This window comes from Podarcis filfolensis, assembly GCF_964270895.1.
Source record: "Podarcis filfolensis genome assembly, chromosome: 3".
In the NCBI taxonomy this organism is placed as follows: domain Eukaryota; kingdom Metazoa; phylum Chordata; class Lepidosauria; order Squamata; family Lacertidae; genus Podarcis; species Podarcis filfolensis.
The window spans coordinates 48889099-48916251 of record NC_139606.1 but is presented as its reverse complement, the minus strand read 5'-3'; the positions used below and the strand labels follow the sequence as shown (position 1 = coordinate 48916251).

At 40.8% G+C, this 27153-nt stretch overlaps 2 protein-coding genes across 4 annotated transcripts in view; one reads left to right on the top strand and one right to left on the bottom strand.

Annotated features, from left to right (window-relative positions):
- LOC310760242 (uncharacterized protein) overlaps window positions 1–27153 on the top strand; it is a 425476-nt gene that overhangs the window by 384668 nt on the left and 13655 nt on the right. The window lies entirely within an intron of this gene.
- Window positions 557–27153, bottom strand: part of GRIK2 (glutamate ionotropic receptor kainate type subunit 2) — a 439539-nt gene continuing 412942 nt past the window's right edge. Inside the window, exons 16-18 of one of the 3 annotated variants that reach the window (XM_083608278.1) lie at window positions 23503–23753; window positions 11429–11606; window positions 557–2959 (exon numbers count right to left, since the gene is read on the bottom strand). In XM_083608278.1, the coding sequence (XP_083464404.1) occupies window positions 2946–2959; window positions 11429–11606; window positions 23503–23753 (443 nt within the window). In that variant the 3' untranslated portion in view covers window positions 557–2945. Of the gene's footprint in view, window positions 2960–11428; window positions 11607–22506; window positions 23314–23502; window positions 23754–27153 lie in introns of those variants that run through there. The other 2 variants (XM_083608279.1, XM_083608280.1) reach the window with 2 other exon arrangements.

The window sequence follows — 27153 nt, the reverse complement described above, 5'->3', positions numbered from 1 at the left end:
TCCTCAAGCAATGAAGAAGAAAAAAGGCACAAACACCAGTCATTGCAGAGTTCATTCATGGAGAGAAGCTCTTTGACCTTTTATGGGCTCCGTCTGGGAGCATTGGCAGACTCCTGAAAGACGATAAATGCCCAATGTGGCAATCTTTTAAGCATTTCTCTGTTGAAGCTATCCTCCTAGAACTGACAGTTGGACCACAAGTAAGTGATCTGAAAATACACCCATGGCTCTGATCCAGATCTACAACCTCAGACCTCCCCATTTGTGTCAATGGAGCAGACAGCCTTTCCTGCCTTTCACTTGAAGTAAATGTGCACCTTGAGGGCAACAGAGCTTTTGCTCATGCAAGTCCTCTCATGCCCACACAAGGAACAGCTGGAAAGGGGAGGCACCATGATGGTTCTCATTCATTTCAGGAGGCTGGCTTGTTTGGGGCCATGTGCACTTTGCAATGGAAACGTGAAACATTTCAACAGAGAAGCCTTTTGAATGCCAAGTGTGCCTTGAATCCACAAATATTTCTGTTATCCACAGATGACTCATTGTTTATACAAAACAGTGTTTGGATTCTGTTTATTTAAAAAAGAAAAAAAGAGAGAAATGATATTTTTTTCTGGAATAAAAAGCTATATTTATAAACTGTGGGTGTAGGCAAGTGTCCCTACATATCTCAACATTATACATTTTATTTTCAGGATACAAATTTACAATAAGACTAAGTTAAAATTATTAGGATGGTATCACATCTGACTGAGCACCGTAAGGGCAGCTGAAACATCTGTGTGTCTTTAAATGTCATTATCATAGGTGTAACTCCACTCCCCCCTCAAAAAAAAAAGGGGGCCATGGGGGGTAATCATCAGGTGCTTCTCCTGTGTATGTCTTACTGAAATTAACAAAAGTTGCGCAGGACACATTGTGCAACTGGTATTCATTCCCAGAGGTCTAGTACCCAATTGTTTAAAAGTACTTTAAAGGAAGAGTAGCAAAAGCATTGTGCGGTAGCTAGGCCCCAATCCTGAACACACTTTTTTGGATGCTAACATTCTTGCTTATAATAAGGATGGGAAGTAAGTGAGTGTTTGCAGAACAAGATTCTAATACAAGTACCAGTTTTGATGGCACTGCATACACATTGCTCAAATCACACAGCATTCCCAAGCCACCCTACCCAGAAAACAACTAAAAACTGACAATTTTTTTTAATGTGTGTGTGATTTGTTTTTGTTTTTTTTTAATGTTGTGCATTGGATTCAAACAGCAAACTGTGTGCACTTCAACTGTTATCACAATGTGGTCAAGAGGTCTGTGTCTTTCATCATTTACACACATCAGTTCATGACAGTATGTTATCAGGCTAGTGGAAACCAGGGGTGTGGTATAGTAAGCGGTATTGGTAGTGCACCTAGATTTTATATTATCTAACTTGAAAATAGTTCTCTTCTAAGATTCCCCCCTTTTATTTTTTACCTTGATAAAAATAGTTTTCACCAAACGTTGGTGGTGCGAACGCACTACCAGTCACTCTTGGCACCACACCCCTGACTGGAACGCAGGTTCTTGAGAGTGTTGATTTAAAAAGTATTACAAAAAATTTCCATACAAAAACTATTTTCATAGAAATCTTGCATTTCCACAAATAAACCTGAACATTTTTTCCCCCTTGCTTTTCTGGGGGGAGGGAAAAAATGGTTCAAGGGTTTTGCTCATTTGAACACTGTTGACTGTATTGAGAAATGCAGTCCATTTCAAAGTCCTCCACATTCTGTCCTTTTTCTTTTTTAATTTTTAGACAACCCATCCTATTTCCACCAGTAGCGAGAATTCCACAGGCTCCAGTGAGTTCAGTTCGAAGCAGGAACACGAGTTTTCCAAACCCTCTCAGGCATTTAAAAAAAGAAAGGGGGAAAGAAAACCCCACGCCTCCATTGTGTCTTTGCTTCACAGTTAGACAATGAAGAAATTGCTCAGAGACAAGCATCATAAGATACATCTTTCCTTTTAACTGGGGGAAACTTTGTGTATCATCTGAAGCACAGCCCACCTTCTTTGGGCTCTCTCACAACAGAGTTCCAGTATAGGTGAAATATTTAATTTTCTACTGCTTGACTTAAGAGTTTGTTTTTATTCAGGTCAGTGACACAAGAGACAGGTCAAGCATCATCTGTCCATTCTTCTATTTCCAGGTTTCCATTTCCGTTGCATTGATTTTCCCACTGAATAAGCTCGTATCAGCTAGCTGGAACAACATCATGTAGACATTGGCCAGCAAATATAAGATCTTCGGTGCTTGGCAGTACACAGCAGCCTCTTTTTCTCCCCGCTAGAGTGCTGAGTTACTATTTTTCACAGACTCCTCCGGTAGTTAGTTTCTTTAGCTGTTCATTCCTTCTCCAGCCCCTGGCGACGGATGAACTTCAAAAATGAGCCTGCTAGTTCTCACTGCGGCTGCGTTTGTAGCCAGCCATAAAACAAATAGAACCTTTCGTTCATTAAGGAATGGTGGAACTCATGACAAATGGTGGAATGCCCACCCCCCACCCCCACCCCTCCCCTCCCCTTATAAACTTGGTTGATCCGTGACGCTTGTGATTCGAGTCTGGCCTTTGCACCTGCTTAGATCACAGAGTCTCTAGTTCATAGACACAGCGGCATGAGGTAACTCATTTTATTTTTGAACAGCTTGCATATTTCCACAGGAAACATTCTCGCAAAAGTTGGTTTGGGGGGAAAAATAAAAAGGGGGAAGGGGAAAGACATCAGTTTGTGCTTGGGGTTGCTTGGCCTCCCAGCTCTATGCCATGGTTTCTTTACCTGGCAACCTTCTGTCATTAAATGTGTGCATGTTGATAACTTCTTCTGTTTTCACAATTACAGGAGCCTGTGGTTTGTGTTTTAACCGACGTTGACACTTCAGAGACATCCTCAGCTCCTCCACCATGGCACTACAGAAGGACCTCTACAGGGGAAGTTTGCAAAAGAACAAAAAAAATGTGGAAAGAAAGTAAGAATTATTATTATTGTTGTTATTGTTATTATTAATGCATTGATACTTCAATATCAAAATTTAAATGTGCTTCAGGACTTCTTACCATATGAGTGAGAGAGGAAGAGTGGAAATGTGTCTGTTATTCTCCCTCCCCATTAACTTCCACATACTTTGTAAGGCGTGCCCATTATTCTTATTTTTAGCTGAAGTCTGGGCCAGCCATGTTTGTCCATGCCTTGGCAATATAGGCTTCTCCGTTTCATTAACAACCCAAGTCTATGGACCACAGTGAAAAAATCTGGCCGTATCACCGAGAATCTCGGCCAATATGGTCTTGTCAGTTCACAAAAAATTTCTATGCTGCTGCCATAATCTCATAACAAAATTGTCATCTTTTAAATACGCATCTCATACAGTTATATATATGTCAAGCTGTTCTGGCTTACTGAAAACCCTTTCTTTTGAAAGTAGTGTCTAATGATTAACACTGAATTTTAAAAAAAAAGTTATGTCAGAATAGATCATTCATACATGCATGTAGCTCACTTGATGACTTAATGATGTGATGACTGAATGAATCACAGCTGAATTATTTTATTTAAAATATTGTGTTTGAAATGTACAAGTGATCTCTCGGTGTGCCCCTCATACCCCGCAGTGAAAGCAACTCATCAACTGATATTGCAAGAATCACAAAGCAATGAGCATGCAGGTTAGCCTCATTTGCTCTTTGAGAAATGCCTTCAAATTATGCTGTTTTGCATTTTCAAAATAATATCCATTTATTCTTAATCCATTTCTAAGTCACAATGTTAATTCCATGTCAAGTGGTGCTAAGTTCATAGTAAACAATCGTAACAAGAAATTACAGTTGAACATAGATGCAGTGGTGCAGGAGATGGTCATCACACTTGTAAAAGGCAAATTAATTACAATAGGCAACAGTATTTTGTGCTGAATTCATTTGATTTAAAATACTAAGGTATTTGTTTATAAAGGAAGTGAGTCAAGACTGAGAAGGAAGCAATAAGACACACCTATGTCAGACAGTTCATATCTGGTGTGGGTTGCTGGAAGCCTCGTTGCAGAGCAGTAACAATTATATATTTTCCCTATTTCTGTATCCCAAACTGCTGACCTAGAGCTCTAAGTACAAAATGACATGAGCAGCTAAGTCCATTCTGTCCAAGATCCCTCCACACATTAGGCACACACTGAGCAAAGGGACTGAGGGACCTGCAGCTCATTACAGCGCATGACAAGCAAAGTGAAAAATATATGTGCTTGGCACACTCATCCTTTACATTTTCAGGTGTACACCACCTGGAGTTACCTTACGAATGCCACCTGAAAAACCTGTAATGCTTGAACTGGTCCCTTTTGTTGGGGCTGAAGGGTATGAACCTCCATGTTCTCATAATACACTCAATCCTATTGTCAGACAAGCAGGTTTATAATACATTAGCACAGCCCAGTGCTCTGAAGAATCTTATACCTTATTTTAGTCCTCTGCCAAAAATTTCTTCCTTTCAACTATTCTCCATCAATTAATGAGAGAAGAAACTACATTCTAAAATTACCAAAGGGCAGGAAGATTTTGATGAAATTATCATAGGTGGGCAGTTGTTGTTGTTGTTGTTGTTATACTTACCATACTTTTGAGCTGGCCAGGGGGAGATTATAAGTAACTTCCTTTAATTTGACAAATAAAATCATGATTGTCATGAAGTGACTGGTATCATACAGTTCTACCCTTATCTCCCCTAGCTCTTGTGAGATGCATATCTTGAGAGAGACCCTGAGGCGAGTGACATGACCCATGACATGACCCCATGCAAGCAGCAAACTGCTCTGGCAAACTAGAGAATATTCTGAGAGATCAGGATGCTTGAGTCCAGAATAAGAGCGTAGTGTAGTCCTTCTCTCATGCTAGATTTGATATAGATCTATTGGAGGCCGCAATGTTTACTTGCAGAAGACAGCATGTAGGTAACTGTATGGTGCCTATATGTTTTCTTCCTCAGGGCAATAATGAGTTGGGTGCAGAAGTGACAGCCCCACTAAGAAACAGCATAGGAGGAAAAGGTTAAACATGCCTCCCCCCAGAGCTGTTTCTCTGAGCCAGTTCAGTTTCCCTATCGCAGCGTTTGAACTACATGCAAACATTCATGCACACTTTGAGCTTATCCACACTTCACTTGAGCCACACCCAGAAAGCATGGGCCCAAGCAGTTTTCCAGTTGCCCCATGCTTTCTAGGCATAGGTTTGAGAGGTTTTCCATTTTCCCAGCAAATTTCCCTGGGAAAACCCACTCTTTACCACTGAATTGGAGGAAAACCATTGTCGTTTGCTCTGATTCAGCAATAGAGAGCAGGTTTTCCCAGGACCAGTGGAAGTGAGCCCTTATACACATCTAGTTTGGTTCTAGGAAGAAGAAACTCTGCCAGAGGACACTAGCCACACACCCATCCAGATAGAGACTCGGTTATGATTATAAAACCAAATTACCTAATATTAATCCTTCTATATTCATTTAAAACAATATTAGAACAAAAAAAATCATCAAATTACCAAATTACCAATTTACACAGCTGTCTCAGTTACGCAATGTAACCAGATTAATTTGCAAAGTAGTAGGCAAGCGGCGTCTACTGAAATTTGGCAAAAACACCATTGAAGATGACATACAGGTGATGACATATACCGCTGGAAAAGTCTAGAAAGTCTACCGAAGATGACTAAAAGTCTACCAAAGATGACATATATCACTGGAAAAGTCTAGAAGTCAAAATGTGGGGTATAAAGTTTAATTCATAGTAGAGCAGCATTCCGGAACAGAACAAGCCAAGCTACATGTGGGAGGAAATGTTTGGATTTTGGAGAAGAGACATTTCCAGCGGTAACCAGAAGAGGCAGAAGATCTATGCTTACAAAATCCAAGCTTCATCTACAGTACTAGATCATAAATATATAGCATGTTGAAGTATATTTTGTTATATACTTAGTCATGTGGCAACAAAAGCCATAGAATAAACCCACTTTCTTCGGAGCAAATGTTAACATTTGCGTCTCAACCCCCTCGGTTATGGCATGCAGCCAGGTAGTTTCACGAGCATGCACAGCCCTGTTCAAGTGCTTCGCCCACACTTCCCCATTGTGTTCCATGTCACAGGAAGTTTTGAATATGATGGACTGTGCGGGTGGTGCCTGCTTCCTCTAAGATGAAAGAAAGTGGCACCGGTGCAGTATTCCACCTGAGCACTGGAGCTTGGACTTGGAAGGTCTCAAATAAGAACAATCCTAAAGTAACTATATGAGGCTTCAACCCTAATCCGGGCCCGGATCCCACTGAATTCAGCAGATCTTACTTCTGAGAAGACATGATTAAGATTGCATGGAATAAGTATATAATTATACAAAGAAGCTATTATGGAAATAGCTTCTTTGTACAATTATATAGAGGGATGCGGGTGGCGCTGTGGGTTTTAACCACAGAGCCTAGGACTTGCCGATCAGAAGGTTCGCGGTTCGAATCCCCGCAATGGAGTGAGCTCCCGTTGCTCGTTCCCTGCTCCTGCCAACCTAGCAGTTTGAAAGCACGTCAAAGTGCAAGTAGATAAACAGGCACCACTCTGGCGGGAAGGTAAACGGCGTTTCCGTGCACTGCTCTGGTTCGCCAGAAGCGGCTTAGTCATGCTGGCCACATGACCTGGAAGCTGTACGCCGGCTCCCTTGGCCAATAAAGCAAGATGAGCACCGCAACCACAGAGTCGGTCACGACTGGACCTAATGGTCAGGGGTCCCTTTACCTCTACCATACAATTATATAGACAACGACAAACTCTAGCTACTGATCTATTACTCTTAGGAAACTACATATTTCTTAGATAATGATCATTATAGAGATATAGCTGGATTCTTAGGTGAATTAGTGCCAACAATGTTATACATAGAGTTTTGGCAATGGGGTATTATCTTAAAAACAAAAAACGGCAAATGGTTTCACAGATCGAAAGCCACAAGCTGAAGATTATAAAGCGGAGTCTCCATTACCTTCCATTAACTGGTTTTGCCTATCTACAGAATGAAATTTCTTTTTTTAAAAAAAAAAAAACCACCACATTATGGTTAATATTCAGTACAGAAGCATAGAGAATGAGAAAATATTTTCTGAAATATTTTATGAGACAGGCAACTTAAGACTATTTTTGGAGAAGATGTCTAACAATGTAATCAAATCTTTTTTGACAACTTCAATTTGCCTTTCAAGCTGCATTATTATTAGAATAACTCCAAAAGGTTGGCAGGTGGAGCATCAGAAATCCGTCTGTAACTTGAGCTTTGTGAATATGTACAATACTCCCCCTTCCATTTAGTCTAGATGAAATAACCTTTTGCCCTTTACTTCCCTTCTATACTACAATGAGGTTACAAGAAAACCAACCTTTATTGAATTTTGATAAGTGCTATAAAACAGCAACTGGCTTCTTGTTATGCTTCCAGAAAGTAAATGTTGCCTGAAAGTCACTCAAGATGTAATCAGATAGCAGATAATTTTAACATTCTTTGACCATTAGCATGTTAAAATTGCTACAGTAAAATGAAGCGTTAGTCGTTCATTTATAATCAGCATAAAGGAGCTCACACTAAAGTTTTAATCAGCAATATCAATGCATGCCCTTAGCCCACACACAGCTGGCCTGGTGCTCAGCTCTCTCTCTCTCTCTACATACACACACACACACACACACACACACACACACACAAAAGATGAAAGTGGTTTCCCTCTAGCTGTAATTCTTTAACATCTCTACAGAGGCAACAGTAGCCATAACAACTGTGTCTTCTATGAAAAAGGAGAAATCTATATCATTAACGAGAATGTTTTAGGAATATCAGACTGCATTGTCCACACTGACTGGTAGCACCTCTCGAGACTGGGAGTCTTCGCCCTGTCCTATCTGGAGAATGAACCTGGGACCTTGTGCATGCAAAAAGCAGGTGCTCTACCACTGAGCTGTGGCAGTCTGGTGCTGGAACAGAGTATCTTTACGTACTGGCATGCGTCCTTTAAAAGGGAGGGCAGGAAGGGGCCAGAGCAGATCAGGGAAAAGAGACGACTGCTTACACTTCTTGTCTGAGAGCATGCAAGGGGAAACATCCCCCAACAGCAGTTTGATCCTAGCTTGGATCTATTAGATCCAAGGCCAGCACACTTCCCACTTCTCTGGTGACTGCTGAGCTAGAAAAGGCTAATATTTAAAAGAAGGGGAAGGTGGTGGATCTTGACATTTGCCGTGATAGGTCTAACAGCACAAATGCAATGGCTGCTACCAGGTATCGAATCCAGCATCTGTAGGGTAACATAAAGCATTTTACAATTGGTGAAGGATCATCGGTCAGACTGATGGGAGAGTTACCCATCTCGTGTTACTATTCCCTTTCACTTGTTCCTGCAACTCCGTAACCCTTGACTCCATGTCCTTCCTTCCATTCCAGCCAAGAGCGTTGGTGATTCATATAGATTAGGTGTCAAGTTTTCATTGTTTTCCCTCCCTTTACAATGTACTCAAGTTGCTGCCCAATGAACTAGATTTTCTGGCACACCGGACTGTCTGGGAAACGTAATCTTCCCTATTCGTTGCAGTGTCATGGCAGCTCTGTACACACAGCAGGGATCATCTTATTCTTTCAAGTGGCTTTTTGAACATGTAGGAGAGCTGATGCACACCTAGCTGATACACACATACAATGGTTTTTACACGTCTCTCACGCTGAGTGAATGGGGAAGAGAAGTGACTTCATGCACCAAAACTGTGTGTGCATCTGATCCACACATTCCACGAGTCACTTGATGGGTTAATAGCTACAGCTGAAAAAGTGGAGAGTGAATCATATGGGCATACACAAATCAACAAATTTAATAATATTTGTAGTGTGTGTGTGTGTGTGTGTGTGTGTGTGTGTGTGTGTGTATTTTAGAGGGCTTATACCTTATACTTCTAAATTTAAAAACTGACTTTAATCCCATTTTTGTTTCCTTGCATTATCATTATTAAATATCTATGCCTTTTTTTGCCTCCAATGATTAGTTGTGATTGGGCATTCCCACCAGTAAGTGTGCATCTCCAGTGGTGCATTTCCATCATTTAAAATGCTTTACCAACTATATTCTACAGTGATACCTCAGGTTAAGAACTTAATTTGTTCTGGAGGTCCGTTCTTAACCTGAAACTGTTCTTAACCTGAGGTACCACTTTAGCTAATGGGGCCTTCCACTGCCACCGCGCCTCCAGCACGCGATTTCTGTTCTCATCCTGAAGCAAAGTTCTTAACCCCAGGTACTATTTCTGGGTTAGCGGAGTCTGTAACCTGAAGCTTCTGTAACCCGAGGTACCACTGTATTTAATATTGCAAGTGTTAGATGCCACCTCAATGATTTCTATTGTGCCTTGTATATGATAAACATCATTAAGAGATTTGTGCATTTTGCTTATATTATAAAGTAGAATTTCTAGTTCAACATTCACTTACAAAGAAAATTAGCAAAACACATATCTTGCCTAGTAGATATTACATGAAAGGGGGGAATCTAGCAAGGATTTCCCGTGCTTCTCTGTCTCTTGCTTTAATTCTGAATTGGCCTGCTATTATTTTCCCCCCTCTGGTTTTCTTAGAGAAACATATTCCAATTGTTTGCTCTGTTTAACATCTGTCTCCTCTTTACTTTGATGGAGTTCACACAAAATTGACTGTCAAAATCTAGTATGAATCTACAGGATTTGTTCAGAAGTTCATTACCTCCAGCCTTGCATGTCAGATATTATTTGAAGCCTTGTTAAAATTTCTTAACACAGTAATGGCAGTAATCCTGCAGCTTATAGCTGATGTTATGGGTCAATGTTCTAACATCTACCAGGACACGTCAATCAAAGTGCTTTTCATCTTCCTTCCTTCCTTTTTTTCCAAGTTGACTGGGAATAGATGTACAGTCCTGGCCTTAGCCTCCTTTCTAATCAGCTTCTACTTCCAAATACCATTTCCCCAAGGATATTTAATAGGGAGAGAGAGTTTGGAGCTGTCAGTCTAGGTCTTTAAACCCAAAGGCAGAAATGGACCCTAAGGCAATATTTAAATAGAAGATATACCATCTCTGATGTGAAGCATGGAATGTAAGGAAAAACTTGGCACGTGCGAGTGCCAGAAATTAGTTTTGCTTTGTAGGATTTTGTAAGTTTGATAACTCCTGTATCTGTATCAGCTGCATTTATAGATAGGTAGCCGTGTTGGTCTGCCATAGTCAAAACAAAAAAATTTTTTTCCTTCCAGTAGCACCTTAAAGACCAACTAAGTTAGTTCTTGGTATGAGCTTTCGTGTGCATGCACACTTCTTCAGATGTGTATCTGAAGAAGTGTGCATGCACACGAAAGCTCATACCAAGAACTAACTTAGTTGGTCTTTAAGGTGCTACTGGAAGGAAAAAATTTTTTTTGTTTTAGCTGCATTTATGTTTTAGAACACTGATGCCCATTTTCATAATGTCAGGTGATCTGACAGATATTCTAAAGAATTTACCAAATGTGGGAATTAGAAGCACTGAAAGAGCATATCTGAGAGCCAAAGAATGTGTTGCGTAGATGGACCCATCCTAAATTTCTAAGCAATCAAAGACGTCACTTTCTATTCCAGCACTAGCAATGAACCAAACAAATCTTCATGAGATATGGGCTGATACTCTTTTGGGAGTTTTGAAAATTATACAACTATTTCACTTAAAGTTTTTCTTATCCCCTTGAAATTTGACTGTACTATGAGGCAAAGTAACTGAAAAAATTGACTACCCTCTTAATCCATGTAACATTAATGGAAGAAACCCACCTCCACAACAAAATAGTTTTCCACAATGTTTAGGCCTGCAGATGGTTGACAACCTGGAGAAGCTGCAATGATCTTTACCAAGAAGATGTAACAGGAGATTGATTCCTGACTAGTTCAGATAACTTTCTAGTTGTGTTTTACTGTGATTGTGGATCATTGGCTCATGACCTTCAGGGACTTATTCTAAGCTATCATTGGATATTCCAGAATGTTTTAGGACCCTTTTTCCTACACCCTGCCAAAGCTTTGCAAAGGAGAATAAGACGCCACATTTCTTCCACTGGAAGATACTTGACCAATGCCTAGAGAACTAGATACATTAATTTTCTGGTCTGCTGGTTTCCAGTCTCTGTCTTTCTTTTACTAACAGTGTTATATGTGAGGAGGAAAGCTGTGGCAAGGAAACTTTGGATATACCTGGCGTCTTCTGATGTCAACATTAGAGTGCAAGGCAGCTAAATTGATGCCATTAGTTGGTAAGATCCTCTTACTGACTGATGTACAAGGATTTGTCACTGCTGGACAACTTTTGATCAACTGAAGACCTTAGCTGACTCACCTGTAGATCTAGGTTGGGGTTGGTGGGACTGCACTTGTGTAGTTCCATTCTTCCCCCTCAGAGAGATCTCAGAGGATGATACTGGGCAATTGCTCACCTGCCCCGTGGTCTCTCTTTCATGCGGGATTCCACAAGGTTTCATTCTGTCATCTCTCCTTTCAACATTTATGTGAGGCCACTGGGGGAAGATAATGAAACAGTTTGGGCTGTGGTGCATCAGTGGGTAGAAGACACACAGCCCATCTTTTTCTCTCTCTCTCTTGACAAAGCAGAGCGATGAGGACACTAATGCTTCCAGGGCCATACATGCAGGTCAATCCAGAAAAGATGGAGATTAGACTGAACAAGTAAAAGACGATGTGGTGGTTATGGCAGTTTTCTTAGGTTCTGGATTAAACTTTTTTTTCCCCTCTCTGAAGTTCTTCCATATTCTCAAGTGTGCTCCTGGCTGCATTAATGATGGGTAGTGTATTTTCTCTCAGGAAAGTGCCAAAGTCTTTCACATTCCACAAGGGCAACCATAAAGCCATTGTGAAAATATAGCTAGATCAGTGGCGTAGCATGGGGGGTGTAGGGGGGGCCCGGCTGCACCGGGCGCAACATCTGGGGGTTAGGGTTAGGGGGCGCAAATCCACGGGTTAGGGGGCGCAAATCCATGGGTTATGGGGCGCAAATTACTTGCCTTGCCCCGGGTGCTGACAACGCACGCTACGCCACTGAGCTAGATGCATGTGGTGGCAGAGTAATAAATAATGGGACAGTGTAAAAAACAATTCTCTGTCTGCTTCAAGGTGCACATCTAAGAAAAGATTCCAGTTCACTCAACGGGCCACGTTTTATCCCCATTTAAAGCAAGACTGAGAGACTATGAGATACGCCTGTAAAGGTTAAAGTCTTTTGTATCTTTAGATGTGTAGTGTGACAATTTATGTTGCTACTACTGAGCTTAATATTTTGCTAATTTGGGGGAGTGATGTTGAGAAATTCATAGACATTTATGGATTGCGTTGGACAGAGGCATTCTCTTTTGAAATGTATTGCTACAATGTGCTGAGAAACAAAAAAAAATGTAAAAACCTTTCTTGGGAAATCCTACTTCACCTAAGAAGCTCTTCGGCAACATTTAGCTCTGCCTAAGCAATGCCCAGTAGAGGGGCAATTCTGCACATACGTAATTTTTTTAATGCTTGGCTCTTTCTGTGCCGCTAATGTAAACAGAGAAGCATATCTTGCGCTCCTATGCTGCCTGCAAAATATTGGTATTTCACAGCATATATCAGCAGTCTGTTTATGAATGCTAAATTGCAATGCTATATAAATAGGGGTCAATATTTCTTAAATCTGTGATGGACTTTTCTCATGTATGTTATAGATTAGGCTGATAATATAAAACAAGGAAGCTTCATAGAATCTGTCCTCGTTTTGTGTTGAGAACTAACTCTTTATCAATCAAGCCTTTATAAAGAGTGACTCGGCACACCACTGGAAAAACCACGCTAAGGAACCAGGCAGAAGGACCACCCATATATTTACTACTGTATGTGCAAGAGTGACAGTAACTTATGTTTTTAACTTCGTTTGTGGTACACCTGCTAAACAGATTGCTGTAAGACAATGTAGCACCCAATTCTGTTCTCAGAACAACAGTAAGCATCTTCTTTCTTTGCAGCTGCAGATAATGTAGTCGCATCTGAGACAGGAAGCAGTACATTAAGCTGAAGTGAGTCCCCAGGAGGTTTAAAAGAATACAATTTGGTTTATTTATCAGACACTATGGAGCAAGCAGTTAGTTCAGTACTGATAGTTACAATGGGAACAATAACAATACTTGGCATTTGTATAGCTCAAAACCCTTCATGTACTACATCTCAGAAGATTTTAAAAGTACCATCATGTTACAGATGGGAGAAACAGTAGCTAGCCTAAGGTTATTCATGCCTGAGAATCTAAGATTTAGAGGACTTCATGCTCTTGACTAGGAACAATGCTCTTGCTCATACATATATTGAGTGGATTTTCTGAAGTGCAGTATGAAATAATTATTCTTATTCAGAAATAACTTTCCTGAAATATAAAATGAATGAGAAGCAGACTTTGCTGCATTTTTTTCCTAGTTCCATTCTTCAATATCCTTTTACTAATAAGGACAAGAAACCAAAAGCTGGAACTCCCAGAATTCCAGCATGACAATGAGTACACCATGCTCCCAGAGTTTGGTCACAACATGGATTTGTATAATTGCATTATGATCTCAGCGGTTTATTTTCAATTCCTTTTCTAATGATCCCTAACATGGAATTTGCCTTTATTTCACAGCTGCCACAAACTGTGTCAACATCATCTTCATCAATCTATCCACTACAACCTTAAGGTCTCATTCCTGGTCAGCTATCACCAGTTCAGACTCCACAAGCGTAAGTGAAATTAGGATTTTTCACTCCATGTGCATCACTTTACAGTTGTTTACACTGCATTTGCCATTTTACTGCCCATTCACCCAGTTTTGGAGAGATTGTTTTGAATAATTTGGTATTATCAGCAAACTTGATTATCCCACTGCTTACTCAATTCTAGGTAAATTATGAAGAAGTTTAAAAGCACAGGTTTCAATACTAATTCTCAGGGCAACCCACTTTTTACATCTCTGCATTGGGAGAATGAACTGTTCTTTCCTTTCCTTTCCTTTTCTTAACCTGTTAATGATCCACCAGAGGATCTCTCCTTTCACTCCATGACTGCTAAGCTTTCTCAAGAGTCCTTGATGAGGAACATTGTTGAAGGTTTTTGGAAGTCGAAGTACAATGTCACCAGGCTCACCTCTATCTAGATGCTTGTTGATACTCTCAAAGATCTCTGAAAGGTTAATGAAACATGACTTACCATTGAAGAAGCCATTCTGGTTCTGCTTCAGCAAGATCTTTTATATGCTTCCTAATTCTATCTTTGAAAATGCTTTTTGTCAATTTTCCAGGAACAAATTTAAGCTAACTGGCCTCTAATTTGCTAGATTCCATCTGTATCCCTCTTTTTAAATTGCTTTATGTTGGTCACTTTCTAATCTTTTGGTATGGAAGCTGACCTTAGAGCCATATTTACTTCTTTTTTTTAGCATTAATATACTACATCACCCTTTTGTCTGACAGGGACTCAAGGCAATTTACCATTTGAGTTCTTAAAACACTCTCAGATGGATACCAACTTGTTGATTTCTCAAGTTTTAATTTGTCAGCAAGGCCTAGAACTTTGCCTTTAGTACTGTCTGTTTGCTCAGCTTCTCAGACCCCCTCTTCCTGTGTAAGTTAATTTGGGCCTTGGGATCTGCTCTCTATATTTTGCTGTATGTTTTTAACATGCTACTCAATGGGCACAGAAAGCAGATCATCTCTTCTTTCCCCAGGACAGTTCAAGCTAGGTGTCCAAACGTGAACTTCTGCCTGGGTAAATCTATATTACATGAATAAAAGGATATTATAGCCTAGTCTTGTACTAACCCTCACTTGCCCACACATAGCAAGAAAGAATTACTCTGAGGCAACCAAACTGAGAAGCATTTGTAATTGGGAATGAGAATTTAAAAAATCTCCTTCAGGCTGCCCAGTGTGCCACTGTCTAACATAGATATGGCTATAAACAGGAATGAGGGGGGAAATTCAGTTCAGTTTGCATACTGTTTGGGGAATTGCAAATTAAGTTTATACTAAAATGCAAACAGAGACTCGCCTATCCTTTGAAATTTGCACTTCTTCAAATTTGTTGATGCAGTTCATCAACCAAAAAGTAAATATTTTAGGGGAAAGTGTGTGTAAAAATGCATATATTATTGAAAACAAGTTGCAAAAATGCATTATACTTGGGGACATGGCTTGCCCAAATGTGTATTTTACCCAAAACTGCATACAAATATATGTATATTCTGAGAAATAGGTACTGAAATGCTGTTTAATTTTTGTTGGTAAAATAAGAAGCTGAGAGAAACCAGAACTGACATACCTGTCTATCCTTATATGTGACTTAGCAGGCTAGATAGTAAAAAAAAATAAATCTGTGGGTTAGTAGGTTTTGTGGTCTTTTTTAAGGCTGAGAAAACATGATTTCAATATTTGAAAAGCAGATTGCAGGGTGGGGTTGAATTGCTACACTAGTTAGGAAACTAGGCTGCTACTGCTTACTGGGAGGAAGAGGATAACAGGGAGATCAGGGCAGTGCAAATACACTGATAGGAATGCTGGATTGGCTGCACGGGTGCTGAGCTCCTCCCTGTTGCTTTGCTCCTTCTCCTCCTTTCATTCCTGGTAAGCAACAGTGATCCACCTGCCTAGATGCTAGCACCTGACAAACCAAACCACTGCTGATATTAAGCCTGATATCTTACCTATTATTATGCTTTTATTGTGTTCTTCTTCAAGGTGCTCAAAGCATTGGACATGTTTCCCTTGCAAAGTAGCCTTGACTATTAGAGAATGTCTAACCCAAGGTAAGGGATGCGGGTGGCACTGTGGTGTAAACCACGGAGCCTAGGGCTTGCCGATCTGAAGGTTGGCGGTTCAAATCCCTGTGACAGGGTGAGCTCCCGTTGTTTGGTCCCTGCTCCTGCCAACCTAGCAGTTTGAAAGCACGTCAAAGTGCAAGTAGATAAATAGGTACCACTCCAGTGAGAAGGTAAACGGCGTTTCTGTGGACTGCTCTGGTTTGCCAGAAGTGACTTAGTCATGCTGGCCATGTGACCCGGAAGCTGTCTGCGGACAAACGCTGGCTCCCTCAGCCAGTAAAGCGAGATGAGCGCCACAACCCCAGAGTCATCTGCAACTGGACATAGCAGTCAGGGGTCCCTTTACCTTTAACCCAAGGTAAGCCCTTCATTTCATGGCTGTGTAGAAATTTGAGCATCGCTCTCCTTGCCAAACACACAGCACCACACTGGCTCTCTATGTTAAAAGTATGGCATCCACTTCTTTGTCATGCAGTTGTATGTGCGCTATGTAGGCGTTAATCCATACCACATCAAATCAGTTATATTAACAATAAACAGATTGGTAATTGTTTAACGTGGGTTTGGTTTCTCAAATTGCTTAGTCAATGGCCTCTAAGTGCCAACATAATGTTACAACCAAGGAACGGGTTGTTTGCTAACAGAAGCAATTATAAAATGCAAATGGCTCTGCACTTATTGCCAAGGTTGTCTTAGAAAACAAATGTCTGCTTAATAACGTGTCTCCAAGAAGATTACATAATTATGTGTTTGCATTATAAATGATAAGGCAAGAAGAAAATGTTGGGCTTTTTTCCCCTCTATATACTGTATTTGCACTTGTTTGTCATCATGCTGACAAATGCATGTGTGGTAGGAGCAAGTGAGCAGGCAGACAGGTGGCCCAAGCAGGCCTTCCTACTCTCCCCCTGTCACTGCCACCAAACTACCACCACCAAAAGGCAGCCTGCAGATGCAGACTTCTTCCTGGTGGTGGTGTGGCAGGTGTAATGATACAGGAAGCATCTGGAGGAACACAGCAATAGAAGGGAGGTTGTGGGGGAGCTGCGAGGATCTGGGCGACTGTGCATAGGGGAAGGATGTTGGGTGAGATCTAAAGGGAGGTGAGTAGCAATGGGGTGGGATTGGGGGTAGGCAGACTGGCAAGGAATGCAAAGAGAGGAGTAGCCTCTTGTTGTTGTTTTTAAAGGGGGGAATGAACTAGGACATTGAAGTTGCTTCCAGTTGTGCAATGAGGGTTGCTGGTCTGCTCCTCCAGTCAGAGGTGCGCAATACAGCACAAAGGAAGCCACCCACCTTGACTTCCAGTACAGATAAGAAATCAAACACCCAATTAAGAAATTCCCATTTGACATTTCATTCTCCTCTTTTCTTGCATGTTCTGCTTCAACTCAAACCATTCATTTGCCAGGTTGATTTTCATTCTGTCAACCCATAGCTTTTGTGCACAGCAAAAAAGTGACCACTTTATTCTTACCTAAACAACTATAATGTTGCAGAGTAAACAACATTTAGCACTTAAGCAGCTTTTGTTTCATGGTATATAACAAATACATTTAAGTTTTCCTCGACTGTAGACACAGTCCATTGGTAAGGGTGCCAGCTTGGCCCCACAACAATGGGTGCCATGTAGCTTGCATGGCCCTGACACCGTAATTTGTGGGTGTCCGGCCTCTTCATGCAGAATTCTGTGGGTGCTTGGGCACCCAGGGCCACAGGGAGTTGGCACCTATTTCCTATGTTTGTTTTAAATCACAGTAAAATCTTCTGCTATTACTGTTCTGATGCCATTAAATGCTAGAATCCTGAACTAGAGATCTGCTAGGAAAGCAGTTTTTGCAGGGATCCCTTTCCAACAAAGTAGACTGCAGCTACATTCCAGGGATATTGGTATCATAACCAGACCATATCTTTAGAAAGGATATTCTGCTCTCATTCGCTTATACCTTCTTCGATCATGGAATTTTGATGGAAAGGTAAGGGGGTTTAATTAAATCCTAAAGGTCCCACCCACTAACTCCCCCAACTTAATTTGAAAGACCCTACAGATTTTTAAAACTACAGTAGTAACTACAGGGCAGCACAAAAGACAAGGACATAATTCCAAGATACAGTCTGAAGGCACACAAAGTTAGCATGTTGCTGGAGTTAAGTAGGTCTGGTCAGTGCACGGATATGTGACTGCCTGGGCTCCACGTGTTTGTCCCCTTGGGTATCATGATAGAAAAGATAAATGTTCAAAAATAATACTAAATAAGGAACTTCAGCCCCCTCTAGCCCCCTTATAATTCAAGCACTGATCAAGGGAAAGCAAGCTTGTTTTGAGTACAACTTATATCAGGATTCAGTCTTTATCTGCAAAACGTTTGATACCTTCAGATCTGAGTGTTTACACTGATCTCCCAGTGAAATAAGACCCTGCTGAAACTTTTCAAACAAACAACCTAGAAACTATGTCACAGGTTGGCAGGTTCTCTCTGATCAAGTTAGGCTTGTCTTTTCTTTTTTAAAAAAGCATTAAAATAGACATTCCTTGCTGTCTAAAGAAAGCTGTTGTCAAAATGAACATCTAAAGTGTTCATACTGATATTTGACTGCGCTTCTCACCCCAAATATTTTCCCCCATGATTTTCCTTCACTCAATAAAACCTGATGCAATAAATAAAAATATAACGATTCAGCTGTCACTTATTCAATCTTTTATCATGCATATGTGGGCATGTTTTGTTTACTTCCTGAGCCAGACTATTTGCCTACAGCTTCTCATTAATGATGTTTTGTAATTTTGTTACAGATAGGTAGCTGTGTTGGCCTGCCATAGTCAAAACAAAAAAATTTTTTCCTTCCAGTAGCACCTTAAAGACCAACTAAGCTAGTTCTTGGTATGAGCTTTCGTGTGCATGCATACACACTGCATGCAGATACACACTGTATTGTAATTTTGTAATTGTATAGCAGAGCACAAAAAGTATCCTATAGATTGCTGGTCTGGTCCTCTGTGCCAGCACATAAGACTCTCCAGAACAGAATAAAGTGACAGAGGATCATAGATAGATAGATATTTTAGAGCACACAAACAATACAAGCACCAGATCAGGGAAAAGTAAATTCACGTCATATCCTTCATAAGATTACTGACTTGTTTGAAATATGCAGCTGCATATCGTGTCATATTTGGCAAACATATTGGCATTGCTGCCATACAATAATCATGATTTAAAGGGAAAGGAGGTATTCCACAAGCTAATCACAATAATCTCATCCATGGCAACAACCCTTGCACATGTTACACCTGTAGTGGCCAATACTAGTGCAAATCAGAAACCTATGGTAGCCTGTGGTAGCATGAAATGAATGTAGTACCAACTGAAGTAGGCTGTTAAAGGCCTTTGTGAAAATGCAAAAGAGCTTTCCTATTGTTGGTTCCTTTGGCCACCAGTAAGTGCAAGGACCCACTCTTTCCATGTTCCTCAGCTCCCCTTCTGTTGGTAGCAAAAAATATTAGGTTGCACTGGAGCTTGGAGAATACAAACACTGGTGACATGTTTGCATGTTTCCTAGGCTTAATTCATGCATCCACTTGCAAAATAACAAGTCATATTTCTGATTAAATCAAATCAAACCCAGTCAACCTGCATCTTCAAGGGGAAAGTTTATAGATGCATAAAACCTGACTTGTAGTGATGACTGTTTCACTCACATGATCAGCCCACTGAGAACTAATGTTACATTGTTAGGCAAAAATCTTGAGAATCAAGAAAGGGTCAGTGAAGTGGTATATGCAAAGTATTAACATCTACAACTCCATTCATAATTCCTGTCTTTGAAACTGACTCCACATAGTGACCAAGAAAGGGAAATATCTGTGTGTACTGGCTTGTCAAATGGATATGCTTTCAGAATATTGTTTGATAAATCTAATGGGGTGTCCATAGCACTGTCTAGTTCTGTCGTATTGGATGAGTTTCAGTTACTAAGGCTCGAGGATGTGGACAAGATGTTTGGATCAGTCAAGGTGGACTCTTACCCCTCTTGTTTTCCTCACTTACTGGGGTCTGGGAAGGTCATGGACCTCCCAGTGGAACCTTGTGGAAACATGATGCAGTTTCTGGATAGTCTTCAAGCCCTAAGTAGAGAACACTACAGTATCAAGTAATAATTATGCCCTGGAAGCTGATCTGTATGACGAGCCAACACACATAAGGAGCCACCACAAGGAGCCAGCTTTGATCTATCATCATTGGCTGCCACTGTGTGAGAAGCAGTCCGTGGCTAAAAGTACTCAGACATGATCAAAGCACACTCTCCATTGATGAAATGACAAGGCTGAAATGGATATGCCACATGTCACTCATGGAATTTGAATAAAGTGGGAAGCCAATAGTCCAGGTAGAATTCCCCATTCTCTCAACCACATGCTCACGCCACTAATCTCCATACAGAATAATTCAAACAGCCACATCTGGGTGTCACGAAAACAGAGGGAAGAATTCACCAAGGTGCCTAATATCAGACGTGCTCAAACAATTCAAGGAAATTTTTAGTACAATGTCTGAACTGATTTGTAAGATTACACCACTGCAAGAGGCTGAAATTTTCCAACTTTGTATACTTTTCTGGATGCATCCAGAAGTCATCCTGTTCACAAAATGTTTCAGTGTCAAGTAAGATGCATCTAAGCCATTTAAAATGCAATTTCATTAGGAGTACAAAACTCACAATAAAAATGATCCAACTTTATATATAAATTAAAGTTTGTTTTTCTTAAAAAAAGAATACAGACCAACTGATACAAAACATGCTGCCACTCATATCTGACACATTCATTTTTCTTTAAAAAATGGATAAAGCCATTGTGATGTACATCAATTATTTAAAATGAGCAGTCATTTTCTAAAATAAGAAATTGGTCTCAGTGATTAAAAGGAAAGCTGCAAAATTAGCTTGACAGAATTAATCATCCTACATGATTAGAGAGGAGCTGAATTTTTACTTAATAAATTCTTACTAAAGCACAGTTTAGTGAAACACATACATGTTCAAATAATCCATAAGGAACTTGTGACCTCACCAAATCTTAAGGTTTAACATCAAAAATTCCTCTAACAAGACATTATATTTTAAAAAATAAGATATGTATTAATGCTGAAAGTAAATTGGGCTGGATCCTATGCACATTTACTTGTGCCAGTGAAATAAGCAGGGTTACATCACAAATAAATGTGGTCAGGATAGAGGTTATTCTATGGGTGCTTCCAGATTCGGACCTTACATCATGAACAGGTTGCTCAGATTCATTTGTGTCTGTCTGGCATGGAATCATATAGAGTTGGAAGGGACCCTACCATGCAGGAATATGCAGCTGTCCCATACAGGGCTCAAACCTGCAACCCTTATGTTATCAGCACCATGCTGTAACCAAGTAAGCTTCCACACATTCTCATTTTTACAGTCATAGATATGTATTGTTAGCCTGCTACTTGCCATCCAGACCAGTGAGTGGAGTTTAATAGAATGTATCTGGAGGTATCCCCTCTCCCCTAAGTACCTCTTCTCCCTTGCCTTGTTATTCCTGTTCCAGGCATTCACAGATGTATTTGTATTGTGTGCATGCACCTTAACAAAAAAATCCAGGAAGTGTGCAAGAATAAATGTTACCAGCCTTATTTATCATGCTTCACAATGAGGAAGATGAGGAGGTTTTTTTGGGGGTGGTTAATAATAATAATACTGTTTACCTGACCAAGTCTTACACAAAGGTGTTAAGAGGTTTTGAAAATGTCCTCTGCATTATATAATTATTGCTAATTATTATTAATTAGTATTAATAATTTATTATTCTCATTCCAATGTATTATTATCATCACCCCAATGTATACTGCATGATGACAGTCTCTGAGGTAATTCATCCGCATGTACTGTGTGAAGACCTTGACTTAACAGCCCTTCCTAGTGGAGCAAGGGACACTTGATTCATTTGGATTGTTGGAAACAACATGGGTATATTGTGCATTAAATACCACCCACTGAAACAACCCCACCCATGTGATAAATAACCTCCTCCCCTCAAAAAATAATACTACAGTGGTACCTTGGTTCTCGAACTTAATTTGTTCCGGAAGTCTGTTCGATTTCCGAAATGTTTGAAAACTAAGGCACGGCTTCTGATTGGTGCAGGTGCCCCGGAAACAATAGACGACAGCCACTTCAGATGTTCGGCTTCCAAAAAAAGTTTGAAAACCGGAACACTTACTTCCAAGTTTTCAGTGTTTGGAATCCTAGGTGTTTGGGAACCAAGGCGTTTGAGAACCAAACTGTAATCAGCTCCCAAAACAGCCTTGACTTCTTGGTAGTGGGGCCATCTTCCTTCAGATGTCAAAGAGGAATATCTACATAGCTTTTAGAAGACATCTGAAGGCAGCCCTGTATTGGGAAGTTTGTAAGGCAGCCAGATGGGCGGGGTATTATTATTATTATTTGCTTATATCAAATTATTTTTACTTATTAGATTTTCTGTGGGAAGAAGACATCTGAATCAAATGTAAGGCAAAAAAACCATAGGGTGGGTTGGCATTCTGATGTCAGGGTCTGGATTCTAAAAAAAAAAAAACTTGCATGCATGAGCAACACTGATTTCACAATAAACTGCCATCTGGAAGCACCCTATATCAGCGCAAATTCAGAAGTCCCAAAACTATTAAAAATAGTTATGTATATTATCCATAGCATCTGAAAAAGGGGCAAAAATCTAAACACGTACAGTTCTTGGATTTACTACCAATTTGAATAAAAGTAATAGTTTTAAAAATGGGAATGTAAGGAAGTCACAAGCTCCTCAATTATGCATGACATATTTTTTAAAAGTTGTAAAAACGTATATTCAAAGTAAGGCATAAAAACAGATGACATAATTTAGCTCAGAGTTATATATTACATATATGCACATAAATATTATTAAAACATAAATTATATGGATGCTTATGTTTCAAAAAGTGGTCATCCATCCACTAGGCGATCCAGTATAGAGTATGTTCAACATTCTGAGTTTTAAAACTGGAATGTGTCCGAGTTACAAGGTATAAAATCATAATCAGTAGTAAATCCTTCATATATTGATCTAAATGCTTTTCCAGATGCTACCACCATAAGTTTGAAGAGTAAACATCTTCCAGAAAGGACATATAGAAAGAAATTTTCTAGACTTCTGACTTTGGACTGAAAGCAGGTTGTGCCACTTAAAACCCAGATCTATCTGTAGAAGGTTAATTGTTTCCCATTAAAGTTTTCTCTTTCTTCTTCATCCATAAAATTAACTGCAGTGAACTTCCAGGAGCAAAAAGGTGTCTTTTTTCAAGCTTGAATAAGAGGAGAAATAGTCACTTGTCCTGAAAGCTGGCTACAATTAAAAATATTGAAGACAAATTAAAAGTTGTATAAAGGTGACAGCTCCAGTGCTCATTCACTACGAACTTCAATGACGTGTGCTAGACTATTAAAGACATCAGAATGGCTTTTCAGTTGGTTGCCCAGAGGGCTACGAGTATATCATCATGGTAGAATTAATGGCGAAAAGGACAATATTTACCTTTTCCAACTGGGCATTTTTTTTGGATTTGTACAAAAACTCCCCCACTGCCACAAAGACGGAGAGAACCAATCCTGCTGCCAATACGATGAAGATGCCACCAATGTTTTGTACTCCAAGGGCACTTGCATCCTTGCTCTCCTCTTCCGGGCAACCGTTGCCTCGCCACCACTTTTCCTTCATCATGTGGAGCTTGCCTTCTTCTTGCAGGTGGAGAATTGCGATGGTTATTTTGTCTCTGTAGGGGGACCCTGCAAGAGGGAACACACTGGTTAATGAGTCAACTCACAAAGGCTTCATCCTGTTTCATAGTTATAAGTGGGACCCTCTGAAAACATGTTTCAACAACAACAATAACAATAATACATTATTTATACCCTGCCCATCTGGCTGGGTTTCCCCAGCCACTCTGGTCGGCTTCCAACAAAACATTAAAATACAATAATTCATCAGATATTGAAAGCTTCCCTAAACAGGGCTGCCTTCAGATGTCTTCTAAAAGTCAGATAGTTGTTAATTTCTTTGACATCTGATGGCAGGATGTTCCACAGGGCAGGCGCCACTCTATTTCACCCCCATCCCCTAAAAAACCCTCCACAGTCAGCACTCAGTCACCACTGAGTATGGTCGGTCCCACCCTCTGTTGTGAGGGTTTAAGGGGCAAGTGGGATAGGATGGACAAAATAATGCCCAATACCAGCTGCATTAAAATCTTGAATTTCTGCACTGGTTTCTATAAGCAACTCTCACTTGCGTACTGAGGCCCCGTGACCACCCTGCTCCCTAAAGTGCAAATAACTAGACAACACATGGCGTATTGGTTTTGGGATCAAAGGCAGGGGGAGAGAATGGCTAATGGCCATGCAGGCCGGGCATTTAAACTTCCCCTGGGCATGGCACCAAGGGATGCAATTGGTCAGCTGGTCCTGCACCCAGGGGAATGCCCACTAACACCTGCTGCCATTGGCCCAGCTGTGGCAGGAAGACGATCTGGCCTGCAAAAGACTGGTTTACCAGGGGGGCCTGGGGCCTGCCCACAAAGCCCCCCACTCAATAATGGACGGACGAACTTCCGTATCTGGGGACATTTAAAGAAAGTTCACAGTTTGAACTAGGAAATGGCCTATTTAGACACTGAGATTTTATCATTCCCCTTTTTTATATTTATGTGCCTCTCCCTCCTCCTATCCCAGATAAAACCTTTCCATTTCTATACGGTTTCCCATTTCTGCCCCCTCTCAAATGTGAATCCGTATTTTGTGGCCGATGGGCCACAAAATTTGGCTGTGGCTCTCTCTCACACACACATTCCCTTTAATCTGCTGAAAACTCTCTCATGCATGGGTGTTGTTTTGGCTACATAAATGTGATCAATTCAAGACTTGAGTATATAGATTTGAAACTTGCCTACGTAATACTTGCATTTTCATATAAATATTGCTACCCACTGTTTCTTTCACTTCTTGACATGTGATATATCATAGGAATGGCATTCTTTGCCAATAAACTTGTAGGAGAACAGGTCTTAGAAACTCTAATCTGGAGCCTCATGCACCCAGTAATGTGTAAAAAGCATGTCATCACTCTAAACTTCTCCCAATCTGACACTGTCGTCTGTCCTCCCCACCCCCTTTCCATAGAGACACTGCACTTTCTCAATTGGATTTTTCCTTGATTTGTTCTTTCTCACAGTGCAGTATGAGGAACTTGGGCTGGCTTAAGGCATTTTGCTGCCTGAGACACAGAGAAGAGGGGATCTCCCACTATTTCATGTATAGAAGGTGACCAGACTGGCGGCTGGATCTTATTTCCAATAGCACCCTTCACTGAAATAAGGAGGGCAGGCTAGTTTAGGGGGCACAGAGTTGGCTGCACAGCACACACAGCTAAGTCCACTCACGACCTGCTGCCTTGCTCTGCCTAATAGTCAGGTGTTCCCTGTGTAGGTGTGTGCCCAAAGGCTTTTTTAAATTGTGGCCTCTGCAATTCTATCAGCAAAGAGCGTTCTGCTACCTCAAGTCAGCGTGCAATGCCAATCTTCCACCCCACCTCTTCCCATCTGACTAGTCTTGAAAGACCATTTATTATGTAGAGGGTTTGTTCTTAATTTTAATGAGATATTGTTGTTGAGGGCTTTTGGGCAGCAGTGCCCTGAGAGTCGGCATTTTTACAAATTATATGAATTAATAATGTGAGCAAAGAAGGGTTTTATTTTTGGCAGAGCGTAATCACTGACATAAGCACTTTTCATGCTGAGACTTTGGATGGAAGCAGCAATATTTGCTTAAAAACCCGTCATGTGACAGCAGGGCAGCAAGTATGCAGAGAGGTGGTCATCAACAGGCTCTGGTCACTCTGTAAAACCCAGCACTACCTATTCTCTATAACCATTCAGGAACCCAGAGCACTTGTAACATTGTGAATGGAAGCTAAAGGTGGCTGTCTAGGGAGGCATAGGCAAACTCGACCCTCCAGATGTTTTGGGACTACAACTCCTATCATCCCTGACAACTGGTCCTGTTAGCTAGGGATGATGGGAGTTGTCGTCCCAAAACATCTGGAGGGCCAAGTTTGCCTATGCCTGGTCTAGGGGTTACAACCGCTACACGGATTCATGTTTTGTCCCATGTTTAGGGAGAAAATGTGAAGTTCTACACTTAGGCAGGAAGAACCAGCTACACAAATATGAGATGGGAGATACCTGGCTTTCCAGTAGCACATGGGAAAAGGATCTAGGGGTCTTAGTAGATCACAAGTTTAGCCTGAGTCAACAGTGTGGTTCAGCACTTTGGGTTCAGTCAAGCAACAAATCTACCTAACAGTTACCTCACGCAGCCCACCTTTTACCAGCTTCTCTACAAGAATATCATGGGGGCCCTTGTCCAAAGCCTTACTGAAATCAAGATACACTACATCCATAGCATTCCCCTGACCCACCAGGCTTGTAACTCCTTCAGAAAAGAAACGAGATTCATCTGGCATGACTTGTTTTTGAGAAACTCACCACCCTGAAGCCAACACCAATTAATTAGATCATATACACCTTAATCCAAAAATTATTCTAAGAGCCGCTGAGATGAGTTAGTAACATTGAGCGCAAACATAGCATAACTGGCACACTCATGCCCATAGTAAGATCTAATGCCAAGCCATCTCTTCCCACACATGAACATGTGGTACTTTGACATAATCCCAGTATATACGTCAATATCTTTTCTAACTAGCTGCATCTCTCTAAGGATTCATACATAGGTTTTTTCGAAGGTCTTCTAAGAACAATCTGCTGAATTAGGACAATGGCCTGCCTAATTCAGCAACCTTTGCTCATAGTAGCCATCCACACGCCTGTGGAAAGCCTGCAAGGAGGACATGAGCCCTCAAGAAGGACATGAGCACTCTGTCCACTTGCAATTTCAGCAACTGGTATTCAGAGGCATACTCCTGCTTTAACTCTGAGAGACTAAGGATTGAACTCTGGACCGTTTACCAGCTATGAGCTTGGAGAAGGACACAGTACAAGGACATTTCTATTAGATTTTGTAGGGGTAGGGAACAGATGTTTTTACCCCCATCCGAACAACAGGTAAAAGGTATAAGATCTATGCTCTGCCCACAGGCTTTTCAGGCACAAAATCACATTTCTCGAATCAC